General features: G+C 39.5%; 1 protein-coding gene across 2 annotated transcripts in view; it reads right to left on the reverse strand.

Annotated features, from left to right (window-relative positions):
• Positions 1–1634: 1634 nt before the first annotated feature.
• Positions 1635–17839, reverse strand: part of olfm2a (olfactomedin 2a) — a 55318-nt gene continuing 39113 nt past the window's right edge. For both annotated transcript variants that reach the window (XM_075454314.1, XM_075454313.1), the window contains exons 3-6: positions 8184–8339; positions 6332–6551; positions 4193–4299; positions 1635–2622 (exon numbers count right to left, since the gene is read on the reverse strand). In XM_075454314.1, the coding sequence (XP_075310429.1) occupies positions 1948–2622; positions 4193–4299; positions 6332–6551; positions 8184–8339 (1158 nt within the window). In that variant the 3' untranslated portion in view covers positions 1635–1947. The remainder of the gene's footprint in view (positions 2623–4192; positions 4300–6331; positions 6552–8183; positions 8340–17839) is intronic.

The following is a 17839-nucleotide window of genomic DNA, read 5'->3' on the forward strand; positions in this document are numbered from 1 at the left end:
TTAGAATTGCCTGCACTTATGGCGTAGGCTTTACTCTTAGCTTTTCCTCAGCAGCTGTTGCAGTCCAATTTTTTTTTATTTTCTATCTTACCAGTAGGAAAATATAGAGTAGTTGACTTGATTTTTACAGTGGAAGCATTTTAAACATTAATACATAATTTCTGAGTTTGTTTATTGACCAGTTCCCTCAATACCTGCATTTGTTACAAAATCATTTCAATATCACAACCACATTATGTCCCCTTTCACTATATAGATTACACAACACTATTTTTACCTGATATTGTATAATTTTGTTCTGTATTGTGCCTTAAATGTCAGCCAGTGCAGTGTATGCACTCATAGAGGTTCTCTCCAGCACAGCCCTTGTTGATAGAAAGGTCATCTAGGATGAATAGGATCACCATGGTTACAAAGGACAAATAACTGGGACCTCCTATCTAATTTGACATCTTCAGGGTCCACTGCAAATAATGGATGCATCCTTAGAGAGCTTGAACATGAAAGGAGTAAAATAATGCCACAGTTGGCTGCTGTCTTGTTTTGCTAAACTGTCCTCTATACAACAGAAAATGTCTGATTGGCCTCAGGAATATTTTCAGTCGTAAATAATGAGCAATACACAGTAAAACGTGTGCAGTTTGACAATTTCGTATGTCATCAAAAATGTGTGTAGATAAACCTGCCAGAGCCACCTGTACCACTTAGTTTAGGTATGTGCTTCTAAAAACAGTTTGATATTTTTGATAATTCTATCATGAAGTGATAGCTCAACCATTTCTTAAAAACATTTAGTGTTCTTATAATTTCCTCAAGGAAAATAAAATGCAAAGTAACATTTATTCTTTGCTTTCTTCTCAGTGAGGAATATCAAAGGGTTAAACAATTTTCTGCAGAGAGCTCCAGGGAAAAACAGTGCAACTAACAAGATTAAAGTAGATTGGAGCTTGACAAGCAACACTAACAGTGATGTGTCATTTCTCTGCTCAACTGTAAATACCCTTTACATTTCTGTTATCCCTTGTGTTCTTTGTGAAACCTTTACACCAACACTTATGCCTTTTACCAAATGTTTTGCTTTCCCTCTCAATCACCAGGATAAAATTAAATGAAAGAGGTGGCTGTTGGTGTTAAATTGAACACATTTGTGTTCATAGAAGCCGACAGTTTTATTGCCAGGAATTCAAAGAAGCCTCTGAGCTGGCTTTTTTAAAAAGGTGGAATGTTTTCAAAGATATGGAGTAATGCAGCACTAGAGATTATCTTGTCGGCATTCACATTGTGTCACCTCACAATTGTGATAACACATCATATTGTGTTATGATTTGTCTGTAGAACTCAAAGCCACTCAGTACTTATGTGATGAAAATAATAATTCCACATTAAGAATAATTTTAGCATTTAAGATTTTAAGAAATTATTATTTCATCATCATCGTTATTATTGCTGTTGTTTTTGTGTCTCTCATATCATTAATCTAGCGAATCATAACACTGATACCCACTCCTCTCCATTTTTAGAGGAAATAGAAAAACCACAACAGTGATGGTTACAAAATTAATATTTGATCTCTTTGTGTCATTTAGGTATTAAGTCTTGTTTTTTCACAGAGAAACAATGAAAATTCAACATCATAAATGGTAAAGAGGATGTTTATTTGTCTTCACAAATAAAAAGAACCATGCTTACTCATCACATCAAGAAAAAAAAAGAAGAACCGCTCAGTCTTTATATCTTTACCGACCCTGCTATCAGAGTCTATTTTGAGAATGTGAATAATAGCACTCTATGAAGATTGTAATTCTTTAAAAAAAATCCAAGCCTATGCCCACAGTTTAAGGCCCCCAACCCACACCTCCTAAATCATGTACCCACCTCCACCCAGCTCCTTTGTCCCACCTGAACAATGATCACAGCATTATTTGAGTGGGTTGTTTCTTTAGGCCTTCAGTCCCCAGAAGTCTTAATAACCTGGAAGAGTGTGACATTATAGAGCACTTGGTGTCCGTTGTTCCAGGTGTACAAGACCCTCTCCCTGGGGTTATAGTCCATCATGGAGATGTGGGAGTACTGATTGTGGAATGGGATGTCTGTGTATTCATAGGTTGATGTGTTGGTGTAGTAGGCAAAGTAGATCTTGGCACCAGCTAGGTGGGAGTTGGTAACATAAAGTGTGCCGCAGATCATAAAAGACTCCCCAGCACTGCGCTTAGGAAAGCCAGTGTCCCAGGTCTGCTGCACCTCCAGACTCTGGGGCTCCAGGCGGCTGATGACAATGTTCCCAGCATTGGGGATGGTGGTGTAAACAGCCCAAAGGCCGTTCTCGTCAGCCATCAGGTCGATGTCAGAGGAGCCCCCCCAGGAGTAGGGGAATGTGTTGTTATAGCCGGCCCCGCTAAGACTGCGCTGCACCAGCACGCTTCGAGAACGGAAATGGTACTTGATGATAATGTTGCTCTGGTACTTGTTGTAATACAGCGAGCCGTTGTAGACCACGTGGCCGGTGCCTGCCCATGGGTGTGGAAGCAAGTGTTGCACAAAGTTCTGGCCCTTCATGAAATCATTCATCGTGCGGTATTCCAGGACACGTCTCCCCTTGAAGTAACCATCCATGGACCACACCTGTCAAAAAAAAAAAGAACAAAAATGAACCCCTGCTGAAAATAGAGGTCAAACTAAAGGACCTAATGAAAAGATGTGAAGCTTACAGGAGATTATTGTTGTGTTGCACCTGCCACATCTCTCTGCATGATCGCCCTTTGGGATTATGTTTTATCATCACTGGCAGAACTCCCAAAAGCAAAGTGAAATTGATGAGTGTGTCTGGTGCATCTACTTGTTTGGGGTTGAGCGTTTGCCTTTATACAGTTGTGAATACACTAATGTGTGTGCAGAACTATTGATCTGTCTAGTATGTGAATGAACCTGTTGCTTGCGCTTTGCAGGCGACCACTGCTCGTGCTCCCTGCCCTTTCCAGTCCACATTTAAAGAAAATCAATCCATTTAGCAACTCTGTCTTTTTCCTCAAGCACTCTCAGCGGATCTCTCTACTGACATTGCGCCTCTCTAGCTACATCTCCCATCTCATTCCCTCAGTGCTTCCACTTGGATTAGATATTTATTTTGTTCTTGACATATCAAGGAGAGCTTTGCCAAAATGAAGTTCTTTTTCTGATTATCTTCCAACAATCGCTTTCTCTTGTCCTACTCTTGTCTGATTCTTCGGTGTAGAAAAGGCTCTCTTCAATTGCAGTGAGGGGAAAGAATTGTTATGGGAGAAGGGGGTGGGGTTGTGGAGCATTAAGCATTGTTTCTCCTATGTTTGCTAAATCAGTCCTTAAAGCTGCACAGGAGGCAGGAGCTGAGCCAGGCTAAAGCTCTGGCACATTTAAACTAAGTCCCCCCCCCCGTCTGTTTGGCTCCTGAGCAACAATTTTCAAATGTGATTATGATGATTGCCGCAGATGTTGATGTATCTGCCTATTAATGCAGTGAGAGACTGATCTAAAGAGTCTAACATGATCTCAGCAATTCTGGTGATTAAAGACAAAGATCAGTGCATTTAGTCACAGGAACTGACCTTTTCTGCTCGCAGTAGCTGTTTAGCCTGTTATGATTTATTGTAGTCAGGAGAAAGGTCAAACGCATCTCTCCTCTTAAACTTGATCAGCTTTTATTTTCTCCTAATAATCCCCTCCTCTTCTGTCTCATATCCCAGTATTATTTTCTCTTTATTTCCTCCTTTGAGTATTCTTCTTCCCATATTTCCAACCCATGTATACCTGCATGACATCTGTAATCATTAGCCATTTCAATCAGCCATTACTATTAAGTCTAGAGCATCTCAGAACACTCCTGGTAATTACCTAGGTGATTGAGAAAACTTTAGCCCAAACAACCCATCCATTTATCCTGTGACGATGAAGTGATTAATCAGCTGAAGTTTGTAATGCTAGAGGAAGACAGAGAGGAGGAAGAGAGATGCAATCTATCAGCAACTAAGCTTTGCATACCCATTTCTCTCTGAGTCCCTCCTCTTAGAGTTCACAAGAAGTCCTACTCAGGCAAAGCAGTCAATCACAGCACTGCTGTGGGGAATATTCTTTTTTGTTGATAAAAGTTCAGTCGACTTTGTTTATCCTCTGTGCTTCTTGAGCTTCAAAATTGGGAGGGAAAGACTGAGAGACTCACTCTGTTGTCTGAGCTGGGTATCATGGTGTCCGTCATCCAGGAGCCAAACCTTGAACCTGATGCACGTACTGTGATGGGATTACTGACACCAGTGAGCTTTCCACAACCTGAGGTACAGAGAAGCAGAAGAGAATATGACACATTTCTTCTTTTATAAAATGTTTCATTAAAGCAAATGTGTAAATAAGCATTTTGTTTAACCATACTCTTTTCATTGTCAGCTGTGAATCACTGAGGATCTTTATCATTGTTTCGACATTCTTCCAAAAGTAGTTGTTGTGTAACCAGACAACATCATGCTTCATAGACTTTTTAAAACAAATTATTTCAGAAACAAAAATGTCTTTTATTCATATATTCTACTACACAGTGGTTCTGTTCACATACACAACATTATACTGATATTATACTAGTCAAAGTTTTATTCTGAATAAAAGACCACCATGTAAACAACATTTTCTGAACCCGAATTAGGTCATATTCTGAGTAAGCAACAATTAAATTAGTCTCTATGAAGTATACCAAACATACTTGCATTATGTATACATGTGCAAACCTTGTTTGCAATAACATCCTACCAGACATCTTGCGACACACAGTACTGTTTACAATGCCTGCTCCAAGCTCGAGAGTTGCCAAGTCTGCTTATTAATAGTAACTTCAGGGTTGTCTTTAAAACACTGTTGCTTGTTTTTATAGATAGGGATGCTTGTTTCTGTCACAAGATCTGGCAACACTGGCTCAGCAGAACAGAATGACTGTGGTTAAAAAAAGAAAAAAAGGGAGAGACCCAAGTAGTTGACAGTTTTTAATGATACAGGGAATGGAATATGGAAGTCAATCGTTATTCAGAGTGTGCTCTGTAACATGTAAACCAGAATATAACTTGAACTGCAACTCATGTACCATGGGCAGATCCAGGGATGGGGCCAGAAGGGCACTGGCCCCTGCTGAAATGTAATTGGTCCCTACAGTGCTTCTGTCCAGTGACTGCTGGTTTGCTACTTTATTGAAGGATAAAAGGACTTTAAACACGTCTTACAACTATAGTGATATTTATAAATCATAGAAAATAAGAAGAGAAAATGATACAGTAAAATTATTTATGCAGATATTCCAAATGGACTGGTAGCGGCAGCACGGTGGTGTGTTCCTTTTGAACTCAGAAGTTTAAATTTCTTAGTTAAAAATTACAACTTTATTCTATTCTATTTCTTTATTTTTTAAGTTCACTAGTGCTTAAACAAAGACCAATTTTATAATTTATATGAATGTAGATATTTGCTCAAATCTCAAGCTGTAGTCAACAGCAAACAATGAATGGTTGCTGAAATCTAGACATTACTGAAAAAAAGAACCATCCATGGATGCTGGACATGTACTTTAAGCGTGGCTCCTTTATGGTCCACGACTTTGAAAAACCAAAGTTCCGCCACAAACGTACACTTTACAATGGAAAAATGGTCTTAATTATTATTTGGTATTTAGGTCAATAGTTGGACCATTGCTGTCCAGTGACGACATGTTAACCCACAATTATTGTGAAGCCATATCCATGCTTCTTCTCTCCTCTGCTAAAGTCGTGATTATATAACTGCATTGTGATTTGACAAACATAATCTGACAATGGATGTAATTTTCCCCATATCTACGAGTAAAATGACCACTTATAGCTAAAAATAAAGTGGATACAGCAACTGTCTCATCTGGAGAAACAAACAGAATGTCCTCCTCCTCTGTAACCAACTGAGTTCCTGCAGGAGGTAAACAAATCCTTGCAGGATGGCTTTGGTTCATCTGTTCTACAGAAAGAACCGAAGAATTTGCTCTTTATCTGCAATAACAAACACTTCTGAGCTAAAGATGAAATTCTATCTGCAGTCTTCTTTTGTTAAGTCATCACTTTATAATATATGTGTAAAATCATCAGTTTAAGCTATGACATTACATTAGAACATAATCAATTATTCATTAAGCCTATGCAAATCATTTCAGCTTTGAACAAATGGAAAATGTGGACGATATGCGACAGAATTTTGAACACAAGTAACATTTAATCTCTTAAATGTCATAATGTTGTTTTGATAGAGAGTTTCAATCTAAACTGCCTACACAGAGCCATCTGCACATATTCAATACCTAATTTCTGCATGCATGAGTGGAGCCTGGTCTCCAGTAGCAGGACTCTCTGGCGCAGCTCCTCGTAGTCGTAGGCTCCCATCTCCTCTTGGATGGCCATAAGCACCAAGGATAGATTCCTTACTTCTTCGCGAAGCCGCAGGATCATCTTAGCATCAGCCTTGTATTGTTCCAACACTGGCAGCAAGGGAAGCAACTGGGTCACCTTGTCTTTCAACTCCTATTGCAGAAAAGGGGAAATGGAGAAGTGGGGAATAATGAGGAAAGGAGATTAAGTTGTCAGTTGTTAGTAAAGGAGATTGCACAAATGGGAATCTTTTCATTTAATCTTCAACAGCTAGCACATAACATGTTTTCTTTTCACAGATTTACTCCTCTCACACATGACCTCTGATGAGATGTCATGGGTGCATTGCTGGCATTTTCTGAGAGTTCACTTTATCAGATATCTTAATTTTTGCTTTGCTTGTCACTTAATCTTCTAATATTAATGCATTTTACAATTAAACAAAACATTTTGCTAAGTCACTGCAATGATCAAGCTTCTACCCACTTGTCCTTTTGAGTAGTCTATATTTATCATATGAATACACGGTATCTATTCTCATTTACAGGTAACTGTATGAACTGGAAACCCTTAATTTAAGATAATGCTTTCATTGTGGTCAAATCTTTTCACTGTCATCTGTTAAGATTGGGTAAATTTTGCATAAATTAAGGAGCATGCAGCTTCTGATGGAAAATGTGTCCTTCGGTAGGAGTGCAGGACACACGATGGAAGGCAGGCTGAATGAGAGGAAGCTTGATGGCTCAAGTGAGAAATAGGTGCATCAATAAAGTGCTGCCACAGGAGGGGCTGTTTCCTCCTTGTTAGAGTTTATCGTAAATCTGGTGATGGAGCAGCTCTCTGCCCCATGGCGCCACATCATAAATCTAATATTCACTTTTTCAAGCAGCGAAAATTTGCTCTCGTTAATCTCCCACATTCTGCCATTGGCATCTTTAAGCAGCACACATTTATCAGCCAACCTGCTCTGGTCAAATTCAGTTTTTTTTAAAGAATAGAAATATTAGATTTTCATTCAGACATAGGCAGTACGGTTATACTTCCCACACTGCACATTTGAGTAGTCTAAAGTTTTACTGATGAAGTGACTAATTTCAAAGACATCTTAATTTTCCTTATTGGCATGGCTTTCATAAAATGGACTGAAAGCCAAACACAGCCATTCATGCTTGTCTTGTTGCTGAGACATGGACCCAGTGGAAATGCACACTTAGCATTTATCAGGGCATCTTTTAATCAAAGAATTTTATGGCCCATCTCATATCTGTAAGAGTGTGAGAAATGTGGAGAAAGCCCGAGCAAGACAGCTTCCTGACAGGAAGACAAAAAGGCCCACTGATAATGGCAGCTAAGCCTTCGCTTCCATAGAGATAAGGTAGAGATAAATGTGAATATATGTGCCTGCTATCTAAGAGCAGACGCCAGAATGTTAAGTATATGAAGTAGTAACAGAAGCCGGGTGCAGAGAGTAATACAGAAAAAAAACACTCTTCTTCTTCTTGGTTGCTGCTTTTAATAATTCAAGAGAATGGAATTTACTTAGATTAGCCTACCTCAGTGCGTGACCCAATAACTCAAGATATAGTACTGCAATAGAATTTGTGTATCAATGTTAATGTGGCAGTCTATCAAGTCCCTACTAAATTTTATTGTGTGTGAAGAGCGAAATAGATTGCTTTACATCTGCTAAAGTTTAGCAATCAATTTCACATTAACAGTATCTGCATTCACTTGAGAATTAGTTTACAGAGTCCAGTGTACAGAAGGTGACACACAGCCAATTACCTGAAAGCCCTTTGGATTGAGGCTGCGGGGATTTTCAGTGGCCACCTTCAGTTTTCCATCGACCACTTTCATTAGGCTCTCTGTGTTCCTTACATACTGTAGATCTCTGTAGGTCCGCAGGTCCAGCACCTCCATTGACTGGCTAATGTTCTGAACCTATCATGTAAACAAACACACAACATTTTTTTTGTTAATTCTAATGTTTAATCTTAAAGGAGCCATTTAGATTTTCTTCAGTCTATTCCCAGAGTATATAGTCACCACTCAATTATATCTATTCAAGCTTCACTTCCATGTTGACTACTGTTAAGATGTTATCTGTTATTTAATTAAACAACACTTATATTCACTAGTGATAAACGCTGAGTGCTTTTCACTCTAACATCACAGGTAGTATGTCCTCTGTTTGGGAGGACTATACTCTCAGAATTTTCATCACAGAACACTCTGTACCCTTACATTGTAGATGTGTTTGTTAGTCTGTGGGTTTTTCCTTCAGTTTACTACTTCTGCCTGCTTGCTGCAATTAGTTACAGCTCCTTGGGGATAAGTAGGTATGGGAAAAATAAATCAAGGCATCTTTATATTGCAGTTCCTCCTCTCTGCAGTATTTCCCGTCACGTAATTTTCTTTTTTGATATCCTTAGAAATTTTTTTAATTGAACTGCAAAATCATGTTGCACTGAAAGAAAATCAGGCAGTCTGTGTGTCTCTTATTTTGTAGTTTATAAAGAAGAGAAATGAGAAAACATTAAGTCCAGGCTGCATCATGTGTTGTAGCATATAAGCATTTAATGGACCAAAGGCTAGCCTTAAAGTATAACACAGCAAAAACAGCCATTGATTTGACATGGGGCAATTTGTTTGGAGAAACTTATTGTGCACAGAACTCAGTAACATGCTAACAAAATGTGGATAATGTCTATTACACTTACATGGATTATCAATATTTATAGGCCACTAAAGAATAGAGAAAATTGTGGGAAAAAAAAACATAGAGCTGCAGAGGTAATTAGAACAAACTGTTATTCTAAACTCAGGTTAAAAAAAAGGAAAATTCAATATTGTGATGCCTAAACGTACATTTAGCTCTTGTGGAATTGTTGGTTTGCATAGAGAATTCAGATCATTTTGTTACACATCAACAATCTTCTAACATATTTAAACAATAATATCAATTCTTTGACTGTAATTTACATCATGAAACCAAAAGATGAAAAAAAGATGAAAAAAAGGAGACTTGATGAACGATTGATAAAAGCGACAGAATGACGAAACTGACAGAAATGTAATTTAAGTTTATGGAGAGGAATTATTTGGTGCTTTTATTTCACAATCACCTCACTGTTAACATCACTTTCTCACTGCTCATTGGCTGCACCTCTGTTGCATATAAAATCAGAACTTAGATCCATGATTTAGGACATTAAGTCAGAGAAGTATTGCACTAAGATATGCAGTCAAAGCTTTACTTTGGGATTCAGAGGTGGTTGAGCTCAGCAAATAGATAGACCTCTGAGATCTCATGTGTCTGGTGTTGTGAATAGTTTTGGCAAAGGGGAAGCATTCTATTGTTGAGTTTGTGAAGATATATACATGATCTTAGAGACAGAAACCCTCAGTCAAAAAAAGTAGATCCACAATAAAAGTTGTTAACACAGTGTAACTCATTGCAACCTATCCTTTAAAGAGTGCAGCCGAATCATATTTGGGAGCTCATGACAAATCTGGCATGAGCTTTTCTGTGTGGTCGTTTAGATTCTAAAGGATGAAAAGCTTTCCATCTTCCACATCTCTCCCTGTGTACCAAAAAACTGCAGTCAAATAGGTTTTACAATTTCAGTTCTTAAAAATAGAAAGAAAATAACAAAGAGCATAGAAAAACATAATCTGATATTTCAAAAGACATCACACTCCTGACTGACAGTAATATTACAGTCATGGGAGAGGGGCTCGACGGGAGATAAATCATTTCAGAAAAGTTGTTTTTCAAAAAGGAGAATTAATGATGAAATCATTGAGAAATGATACATTGAGGGGAACATGGTGGTGGGCTGAAAAAAATGTAAATTTAGTGAAAGTAAAGCATTTTGATATAAAAACTATTCTTTAACCATCTAACTAAGTGTAATGTATATTTGTTGCCAAACCTTTTACTGCTAATGTTTGGAATTTGTGAGAAACTAAATCACTTGAAAGATTCAGTGAGCCATGATGACTTTAATTGTGGATAGACCTTCTGCCTTAATAGACATAAATGTATGAGCTCAGAGGTAATAGGGTGAGCTAATGCAGTTTAGGTAGAATGTTAAACATTGTTTATTCAACTGAGTGATAGAAGTCATGAAAGATGTTTGACACGTCATCTGTTTAAAGTTCAACTTTTCAAGGAAGCTTATTACCTGGAAACATTTAGTCTGATACCCCCACACTTAGCAATCAAGGTGCAGATATCACTCCAAATGCACTATACTAGTGTATAAGCTATATACCTTGGAAATTGATTGCATTTTTTCCCATTATGTTTGTACCTTTGAAAGAACAAGCTTGCATCACCAGTGACAAAGATGTTTCTGCATATTGTGGTACAGAAACGTATCCACCGGGAATGACCATCACACCTTCAGTCAGTTCATCACTTAGACTAACTTGCATGTATCTGGACTGTGGGAGGAAGTCAGTGTAATACGAGAAAACTACAGCTAAGATTTAAAAGACACGATTCTTCTTGCCCAACAAATCCTCCAACTGAAATGGTCATGAAGGTAATTTGTTTACGCCCTTCAGTGTGGCCCATAACAGCGTCCTGTAATCTACCGTCCTCAGAAGCAACAGAAGAGAAATTTGACCGCATGGTTCCCACATCAGAGCATATGTCATTTGCAAGTCTTCTTACAAGTCCATTAAGAAACCACAAAGTCCTCATCAGGAGGAAGGAATGGGGTTGGATGCAGCAGTTAAGGGCTTTGTTTTCGACCATGGGCCTTGCAAGACATGAGATTGAGACCAATATATGTTCCATCAATAACAAGACTTTACTAAAACACTTTTGTCGCCTTCCGATTTAGACAACATTACTTGTTATGGGTCAGAAGACTATAATGGTTGCGTCTAAAATATTCTTTTTACAAAGTGAACACCATCAACACTGACTCCATTTTATATGCTACATGGAAACACAACATAACACTGCAAAATGGCACTTTCACATTGTCTTTAAAATATAACATCAGTTGGGTACAGGATTAGACATCAATCTTGTTAAATTATAAAAAGAATGACCTATGGAGATCACATAGTCTTTGAACATAATTAAAATCCCTATCTGACTACACAAACAAATGCCACATGGGCGTGTTTTGGGGAGGATAATCTCTTCTTGTCACAGTACAAGGCAACTGTGCACACCACTTTGATGCTGCAGCCCACGCTTATCTATTAAGAATTCAGGGTGTCTATTTGTGTCAGGATCTGGGTTTTTGGTTATGTTTTTGGACTTGGTTGTTGGTGTTATTTTTATTCAGTACTCTTAGTGTTTTCTGTATTTAGATTCAGTCTTTGTTTCACCTTAGTTCTGTTTATCAGTATTCAGTTATGTTTTATTAGTCCTTGTTCATTCTTTGTGTTAGTTAGTGTGCTCTCTCTCGCCCCCTGTGTTCTGCCATCTCATTCCCTCTCACCTGCAACCCGTTACTAATCAGCCACTAGTTCCTGCTCCAGTAATCACCTCCCCGGTATATATGTCTTTCTTGTTCCACCACTCCTCGTCCTATATTTTGGTATTCCTTGTCTTGTCGTTTCTAAAATCCTAGTCTGTATTCCTCGTCTTCTATGTCTGTATTTTCTTTTCCTACGCCCCTGGTCCATGGTTTCCCTCGTCAGTCCTCTCTGCAAGTATGTCTGTTTTGTTATTTTTTTAGTTTTATGTTCAGTTTAGTTTTTCATTACTCCAGCCTTTGCTGCGTTTTTGTTTATATTTTTGAAAATAAATCCTTTAACTTTATTTTGGCTCTTGTCCGTGTCTGCACCTGGGTCGTCCCTTAACACATCATGACAATTTGCCTGTGTCTCAAGGTAATTAAAGGTACAGTTATGTATTCTTACTTGTCAGTGATCCTTTTGTACCTTTGAAAGTAAACAATGCTTTGCATTATTTTAAAAAAAGGGTCATATCTGCACCTAACAGGCTACTAAAAATACATTTAGACGAATAATAATAATGAGAGACTGTCCTCCTCCCAAAATTATTCAATTTAGTGGTTGCTCTCACAGACAGATATGGACAATAGCTATGTTCAAAGAACATGTAGCCTCCAGTGGTTTTGTCAGCAGATGCATGTGAAGGGTAAAAATGTCATCCATGACGGTATGGGAGTGTTGTAAAAGGAATGTTTTTTTAGCCTTTATCGGGATTACTTTTGAATTCTAACCAAATAGTTTTGAATTCTGATCCTAACCTAACCTAACGTGATGTTATTTTCTAAAGCCAACCAGCAGGTGATGATAGTTTGTTGTAAGGTGTTGATTTTACCTGTAACCATGGCAACTAGCAAAATGGCCTCGATGAGGGTGATAGCTGCATTGTAAAAAAATAATATATTTCCAACCTAACCATGATCGTTTTCTTATCCTAACTTCTTATCCTTATGACGTTAATGCCTAAACTCAACCAAGAAATTACAAAAGTGCTGTAAAATGTTTTCATGTCATTGAATTGAATTGTTCTTTAAAGAGCTAGGGTTTAAAGAGCTTTTCTTAGCTGCTGCGTCCATCCCCACGCCTTCTTCCTTATGAGGACTATGCAGCTTTCTAAACAAAAGACTTGATGTTGGCTCTGATGTGGAAACACTCATAAACGTCATATCTCACTGAAGCCACTTGTAGAGGTGATATTGTTCTAGAATGCGCCGCTGAGGGTGGCAGCACGTTGGAGTAGCTCTGTACCTCACATTGAGATTTTCTTTTTTTTTTCTAAATTTCATTCCTGTTTTTTCTTGGAAGAAATTGCATTTTTTGGACAACTGTTCCTTCCTGCCTTGGATGCTGTGCAGCTGGATTGATTTTTCCCAATACTTTTGTATATTTTGCTCTTTTGTTATGATGCATAACCATAGCAACAGGGTGGTTTACAACAGGGAGCAGCTGATTAACATTGGAAAAGCAGAAATAATTCGACAACTGAAGCCAGAAATCCCACTGGAATTGAAAAGGAGGCATCGTGGATGCAGAGCAGGAGCAAAGAGGAGAGAAAGAAAGAAGAAGTTCAAACCATCTCTGCCATCCGTCATCATGGGCAATGTAAGATCGTTAGCTAACAAGTTGGATGAACTTCTAGCCTTGACAAGGACTCAGCAAGAATATCGGGAATGTAGCATTATGTGTTTTACTGAGACATGGCTGCAGGATCATATCCCCGACTCCAGCGTCTCACTGCCGGGCTTCCTGACTGTACGAGCAGATCGAGATTTAAAGAGTAGCAGGAAAAGGAAAGGGGGTAGATTGGCAGTGCTTGTCAACAACAGATGGTGTCACCCAGGACATGTTACTGTGAAGAGTCGTCTCTGCAGTCCTGACATTGAACTATTGGCAGTAAGTTTTCGTCCATATTATTTGCCAAGAGAGTTCGCCAGTGTTGTTTTGGTGGCTGTTTACATTCCACCCTCAACTGTTGCCGACACTGCATGTGATGTCATCAGTTCCATTGTTGCTAAGATACAGACACAACACCCCAATTCTTTTGTGGCAATATCTGGTGATTTTAATCATACCTCACTCTCTGCTACACTGCCAACTTTTCAACAGTTTGTCAGCTGCTCTACCAGAGAAAACAAGACATTGGATTTGTTTTACACAAATGTCAAGGATTCATACATTTCCAAATCAAGACCCCCCCTGGGTAAATCAGATCACAACCTTGTTTTTCCTCTGTTCAGCATATAAACCCCTTGTCCAGAGACTACCTGTCACAAAAAGGACTGTTAGAAAGTGGTCACAGGAAGCTGAAGAAGCCTTACAGGGTTGTTTTGATGCAACCGATTGGATTTCTCTTTGTAAGCCACATGGAGAGGACATCAATGCCATGACTGAGTGTGTGACTATATAAACTTCTGTGTGGACAACACCATCCCCACCAGAACAGTGAGATGCTTACCTAATAACAAACCCTGGATCACCAGTGAGCTAAAGGAACTATTGAACAAGAAAAAAAGAGCCTTTAGGGAGCGAGACAGGGAGTTACTGAGGAGTATCCAGAAGCAGCTCAAAATCAAGATCAGAGAGAGCAAGGTGTATAGAAAGAAGCTTGAGAGTAAACTGCAGAGGAACAATATCAGAGATGTGTGGTCAGGAATGAAGAAGATCACAGGCCTCAAGCAGAGGGAGGATCGGATGGATGGAAGTCTGGACAGAGCAAATGAGCTGAACACATTCTTCAACAGGTTCAGTTCAGGATCAAGCTCACCATCCTCCCCTCCTGTTCCCAGCCAAAGAGACATCCAACCCTCCTCTGACCCACAGCTTTCCTGTAACATCTCCACCTACACCTCAGTCATGGATTCTTCTGCTTCCACTAGTTTGTCTTCAACCAAATCAGGAGATGCTGCTGTCCCCTTTGCCTCCCCCTCCCACTTTTCTGTTTCTAGAAGTCAGGTGAAGGGGCAGTTGGAGAGACTGAACCGGAATAAGGCTGCAGGTCCAGATGGTGTCAGCCCCCGAGTCCTGAGGGCCTGTGCAGAGCAGCTCTGTGGGATTCTGCAACACCTTTTCAACCTTAGCTTGACCCAAGAGAAGGTACCACTGTTGTGGAAGACATCCTGTCACCCTTCAGTCATCAATGACTACAGACCTGTTGCCCTGACATCCCACATCATGAAGGTCCTGGAGAGACTCCTGTTGACCCACCTGTGTAAGCAAACCAGCACATATCAGGACCCCCTGCAGTTTGCTTATCGCCATGGAGTTGGAGTTGAAGACGCTATCATACACCTGCTTCAACAAACCCACTGTCATCTGGACAAAGCAGGCAGCACTGTGAGGATCATGTTCTTTGATTTCTCCAGTGCATTTAACACAATTCAGCCTGATCTGCTTCGTCTTAAACTCCAGAAGACTCAGGTGGAGGCCTCAACAATCACCTGGATTAATGACTACCTGACAAACAGACGACAGTTTGTCAGACTGAAGAATTGTGTGTCTAACCAGGTGATCAGCAGCACAGGAGCACCACAGGGAACTGTACTCTCACCATTCCTTTTCACTCTGTAAACTTCAGACTTCCAGTACAAGTCAGACTTCTGTCATCTACAGAAATATTCAGATGACTCTGCAGTTGTCGGGTGTATCAGAGATGGACAAGAAGCTGAGTACAGAGAGCTGGTGGACCGCTTTGTGGCATGGTGTGGGAACAATCATCTCATCTTGAATGTTAACAAAACAAAGGAGATGATTGTAGATTTCAGGAGAAACAGGGTCAGATCAAACCCTGTTTCCATCATGGGAGAAGAAGTGGAGGTGGTTGAGGAATATAAATACCTTGGTGTTCATCTGGATAACAGACTGGACTGGAAACACAACAATGAAGCCATCTACAAGAAAGGACAGAGCAGACTGTACTTCTTGAGGAGGCTAAGGTCCTTCAAGGTTTGCAACAAGATGTTGCAGATCTTCTACAAGACTGTTGTTGAGAGCGTCATTTCCTCTTGCGTCATCTGTTGGGGCAGCAGCATCAGAACCAGGGACCTAAAAAGACTCAACAAACTGATAAGGAAGGCTGGTTCTGTTCTGGGGACGACTGTGGAACCTCTGGAGACAATAATGCAATGAAGGATTTTGCATAAAATCAAGAGAATTATGGACAACCCTGAACATCCTCTCCATGAGACTGTTATCGGAAAACAGAGGCTCTTCAGTCAAAGGCTTCTTCAGTTTGGATGCAAAATGGACCGCTACAGGAAATCTTTCCTGCCCACAGCCATCAGCATCTATAGTAACTCCTTGATTTAATTGAGTTACATCAACATTTAATTTTCCTCTGGGATAAATAAAGTATTTTTGAATTGAATTGAATTGAATTTGAATTGAATTGAATTTACAGGATGTGTATTGAAGAGCATGGACAACTTATAACAATTTTTAATGACCATTTCAATTGGAGGACTTATTGGAAATGAAACCCTTATTTTTCTGTGGAAGGAGAAGGAATATCTAATCTTTTGAACTTCTAATCTAATCTTTTGCACAAAAACACAAGGGATTGCAAAGAATCCCTGTTTTATTGTTAAAAGTTTTACATTTACATTGATATATTCATTGAAATCATTCTCCTCCTAAGAAGAGATTGGCTCCATTTATTTCCTCTATTCAATGAGATTTTCTGTCAATGTCTCAAACACTAGGAAGCTGATAAAGAAGTGCAAATGTATAACAAATATCAAGATGATGTTCATATATCATACAATAAAAGTGAACAGGTTCAGAGTTGTAGGTCAGAGTATAAATATGCAGCTGTCAAAATAAAGTATTATGGTCCCAGTACTATTATGTCAATGTATTCAAGTTATGGGTTACCAAAATGGAACAGAAACCTCAGGGATGAGCAAACACGCTGCTAAGTAGGCGTTTATTGAATCTCAGTTCTCAGAGGAATCAGTTTTGCCCTATGTTTAATTTTTCCCTAAGTACTAAGCTTATTCATACTTTGACAACCCACTCTGTTGCTGCATAACAAACCTACTGCTTACCACACCCCCTCATCTTCTGCACGTTGCACTGAACTGGCCAGAAATCACCCTAACACTAACAAATGTTACATGGCTGTCGCACATATAAGAGGCTCACGTGTGCATATGTCTACCACCCATATGAACAGACGCCTGCCCACACAGACGCGCACCATCAGAACTCACAAACAACACAACAGACCCAACTCTCAAAGGTCACAATTTGGCATAAAGTCTGTTTTGCACCAAATGCTGTGCTTGCCTACTCCCTGACAGCCCACTCAGTTACTTCATGTCCAGCCCACGGCTTTCTATACCCAGCTCATCTCCCACATGCATCGTGAACTGGTCAGGGAATATTTTATCCCAGAATATTTCCCCTACGAATGTAATGTATTTTCACCGCAGTGCTTATGGAATAGATGCAGGAATGTGTAAAGTTGAAATGTCCGAGCAGCTTGGAGTCTAAACAAATGCTGTGTCACCATCCTCCAGGTCTGTTGGGAATGCTCTTTCTCCCGACTGTCACCATCCGATATTTACATTCAGTCACAGGTGCGTCTGCATCATGTCCAGTGTGATGACGCATTTAGCATCAAGCATGCTTGTGTGTATGCCTGACTGTGCCCTCATACAGTGTTTTGTTTGAGATAATCTCAACTCCATCAATCAGACAGAGGTCAATCGGTGATGTTTAAAAGTCTGCGGTGAGTTTCTTGCACTGGCATCTTTCAGCTTTGGATTGAATTTTTCTTCTGACTTTACACAGAGCCAAATAGTGGTTTTGCACAAGGCTACTTTACATTCTTTAAACAGAGCACAGTTTTGGCATTGTTAATTTACCCTTAGTTTCTGTGCTGCAGAGCGCTTTTGTAGATCTGGATCCCTCAAACAATTCCACCACATGCTCTGGGTTCAAATGAGGATGTCTCGGTCGGC

This window comes from Odontesthes bonariensis, chromosome 21 (genome assembly GCF_027942865.1).
Source record: "Odontesthes bonariensis isolate fOdoBon6 chromosome 21, fOdoBon6.hap1, whole genome shotgun sequence".
NCBI lineage: Eukaryota > Metazoa > Chordata > Actinopteri > Atheriniformes > Atherinopsidae > Odontesthes > Odontesthes bonariensis.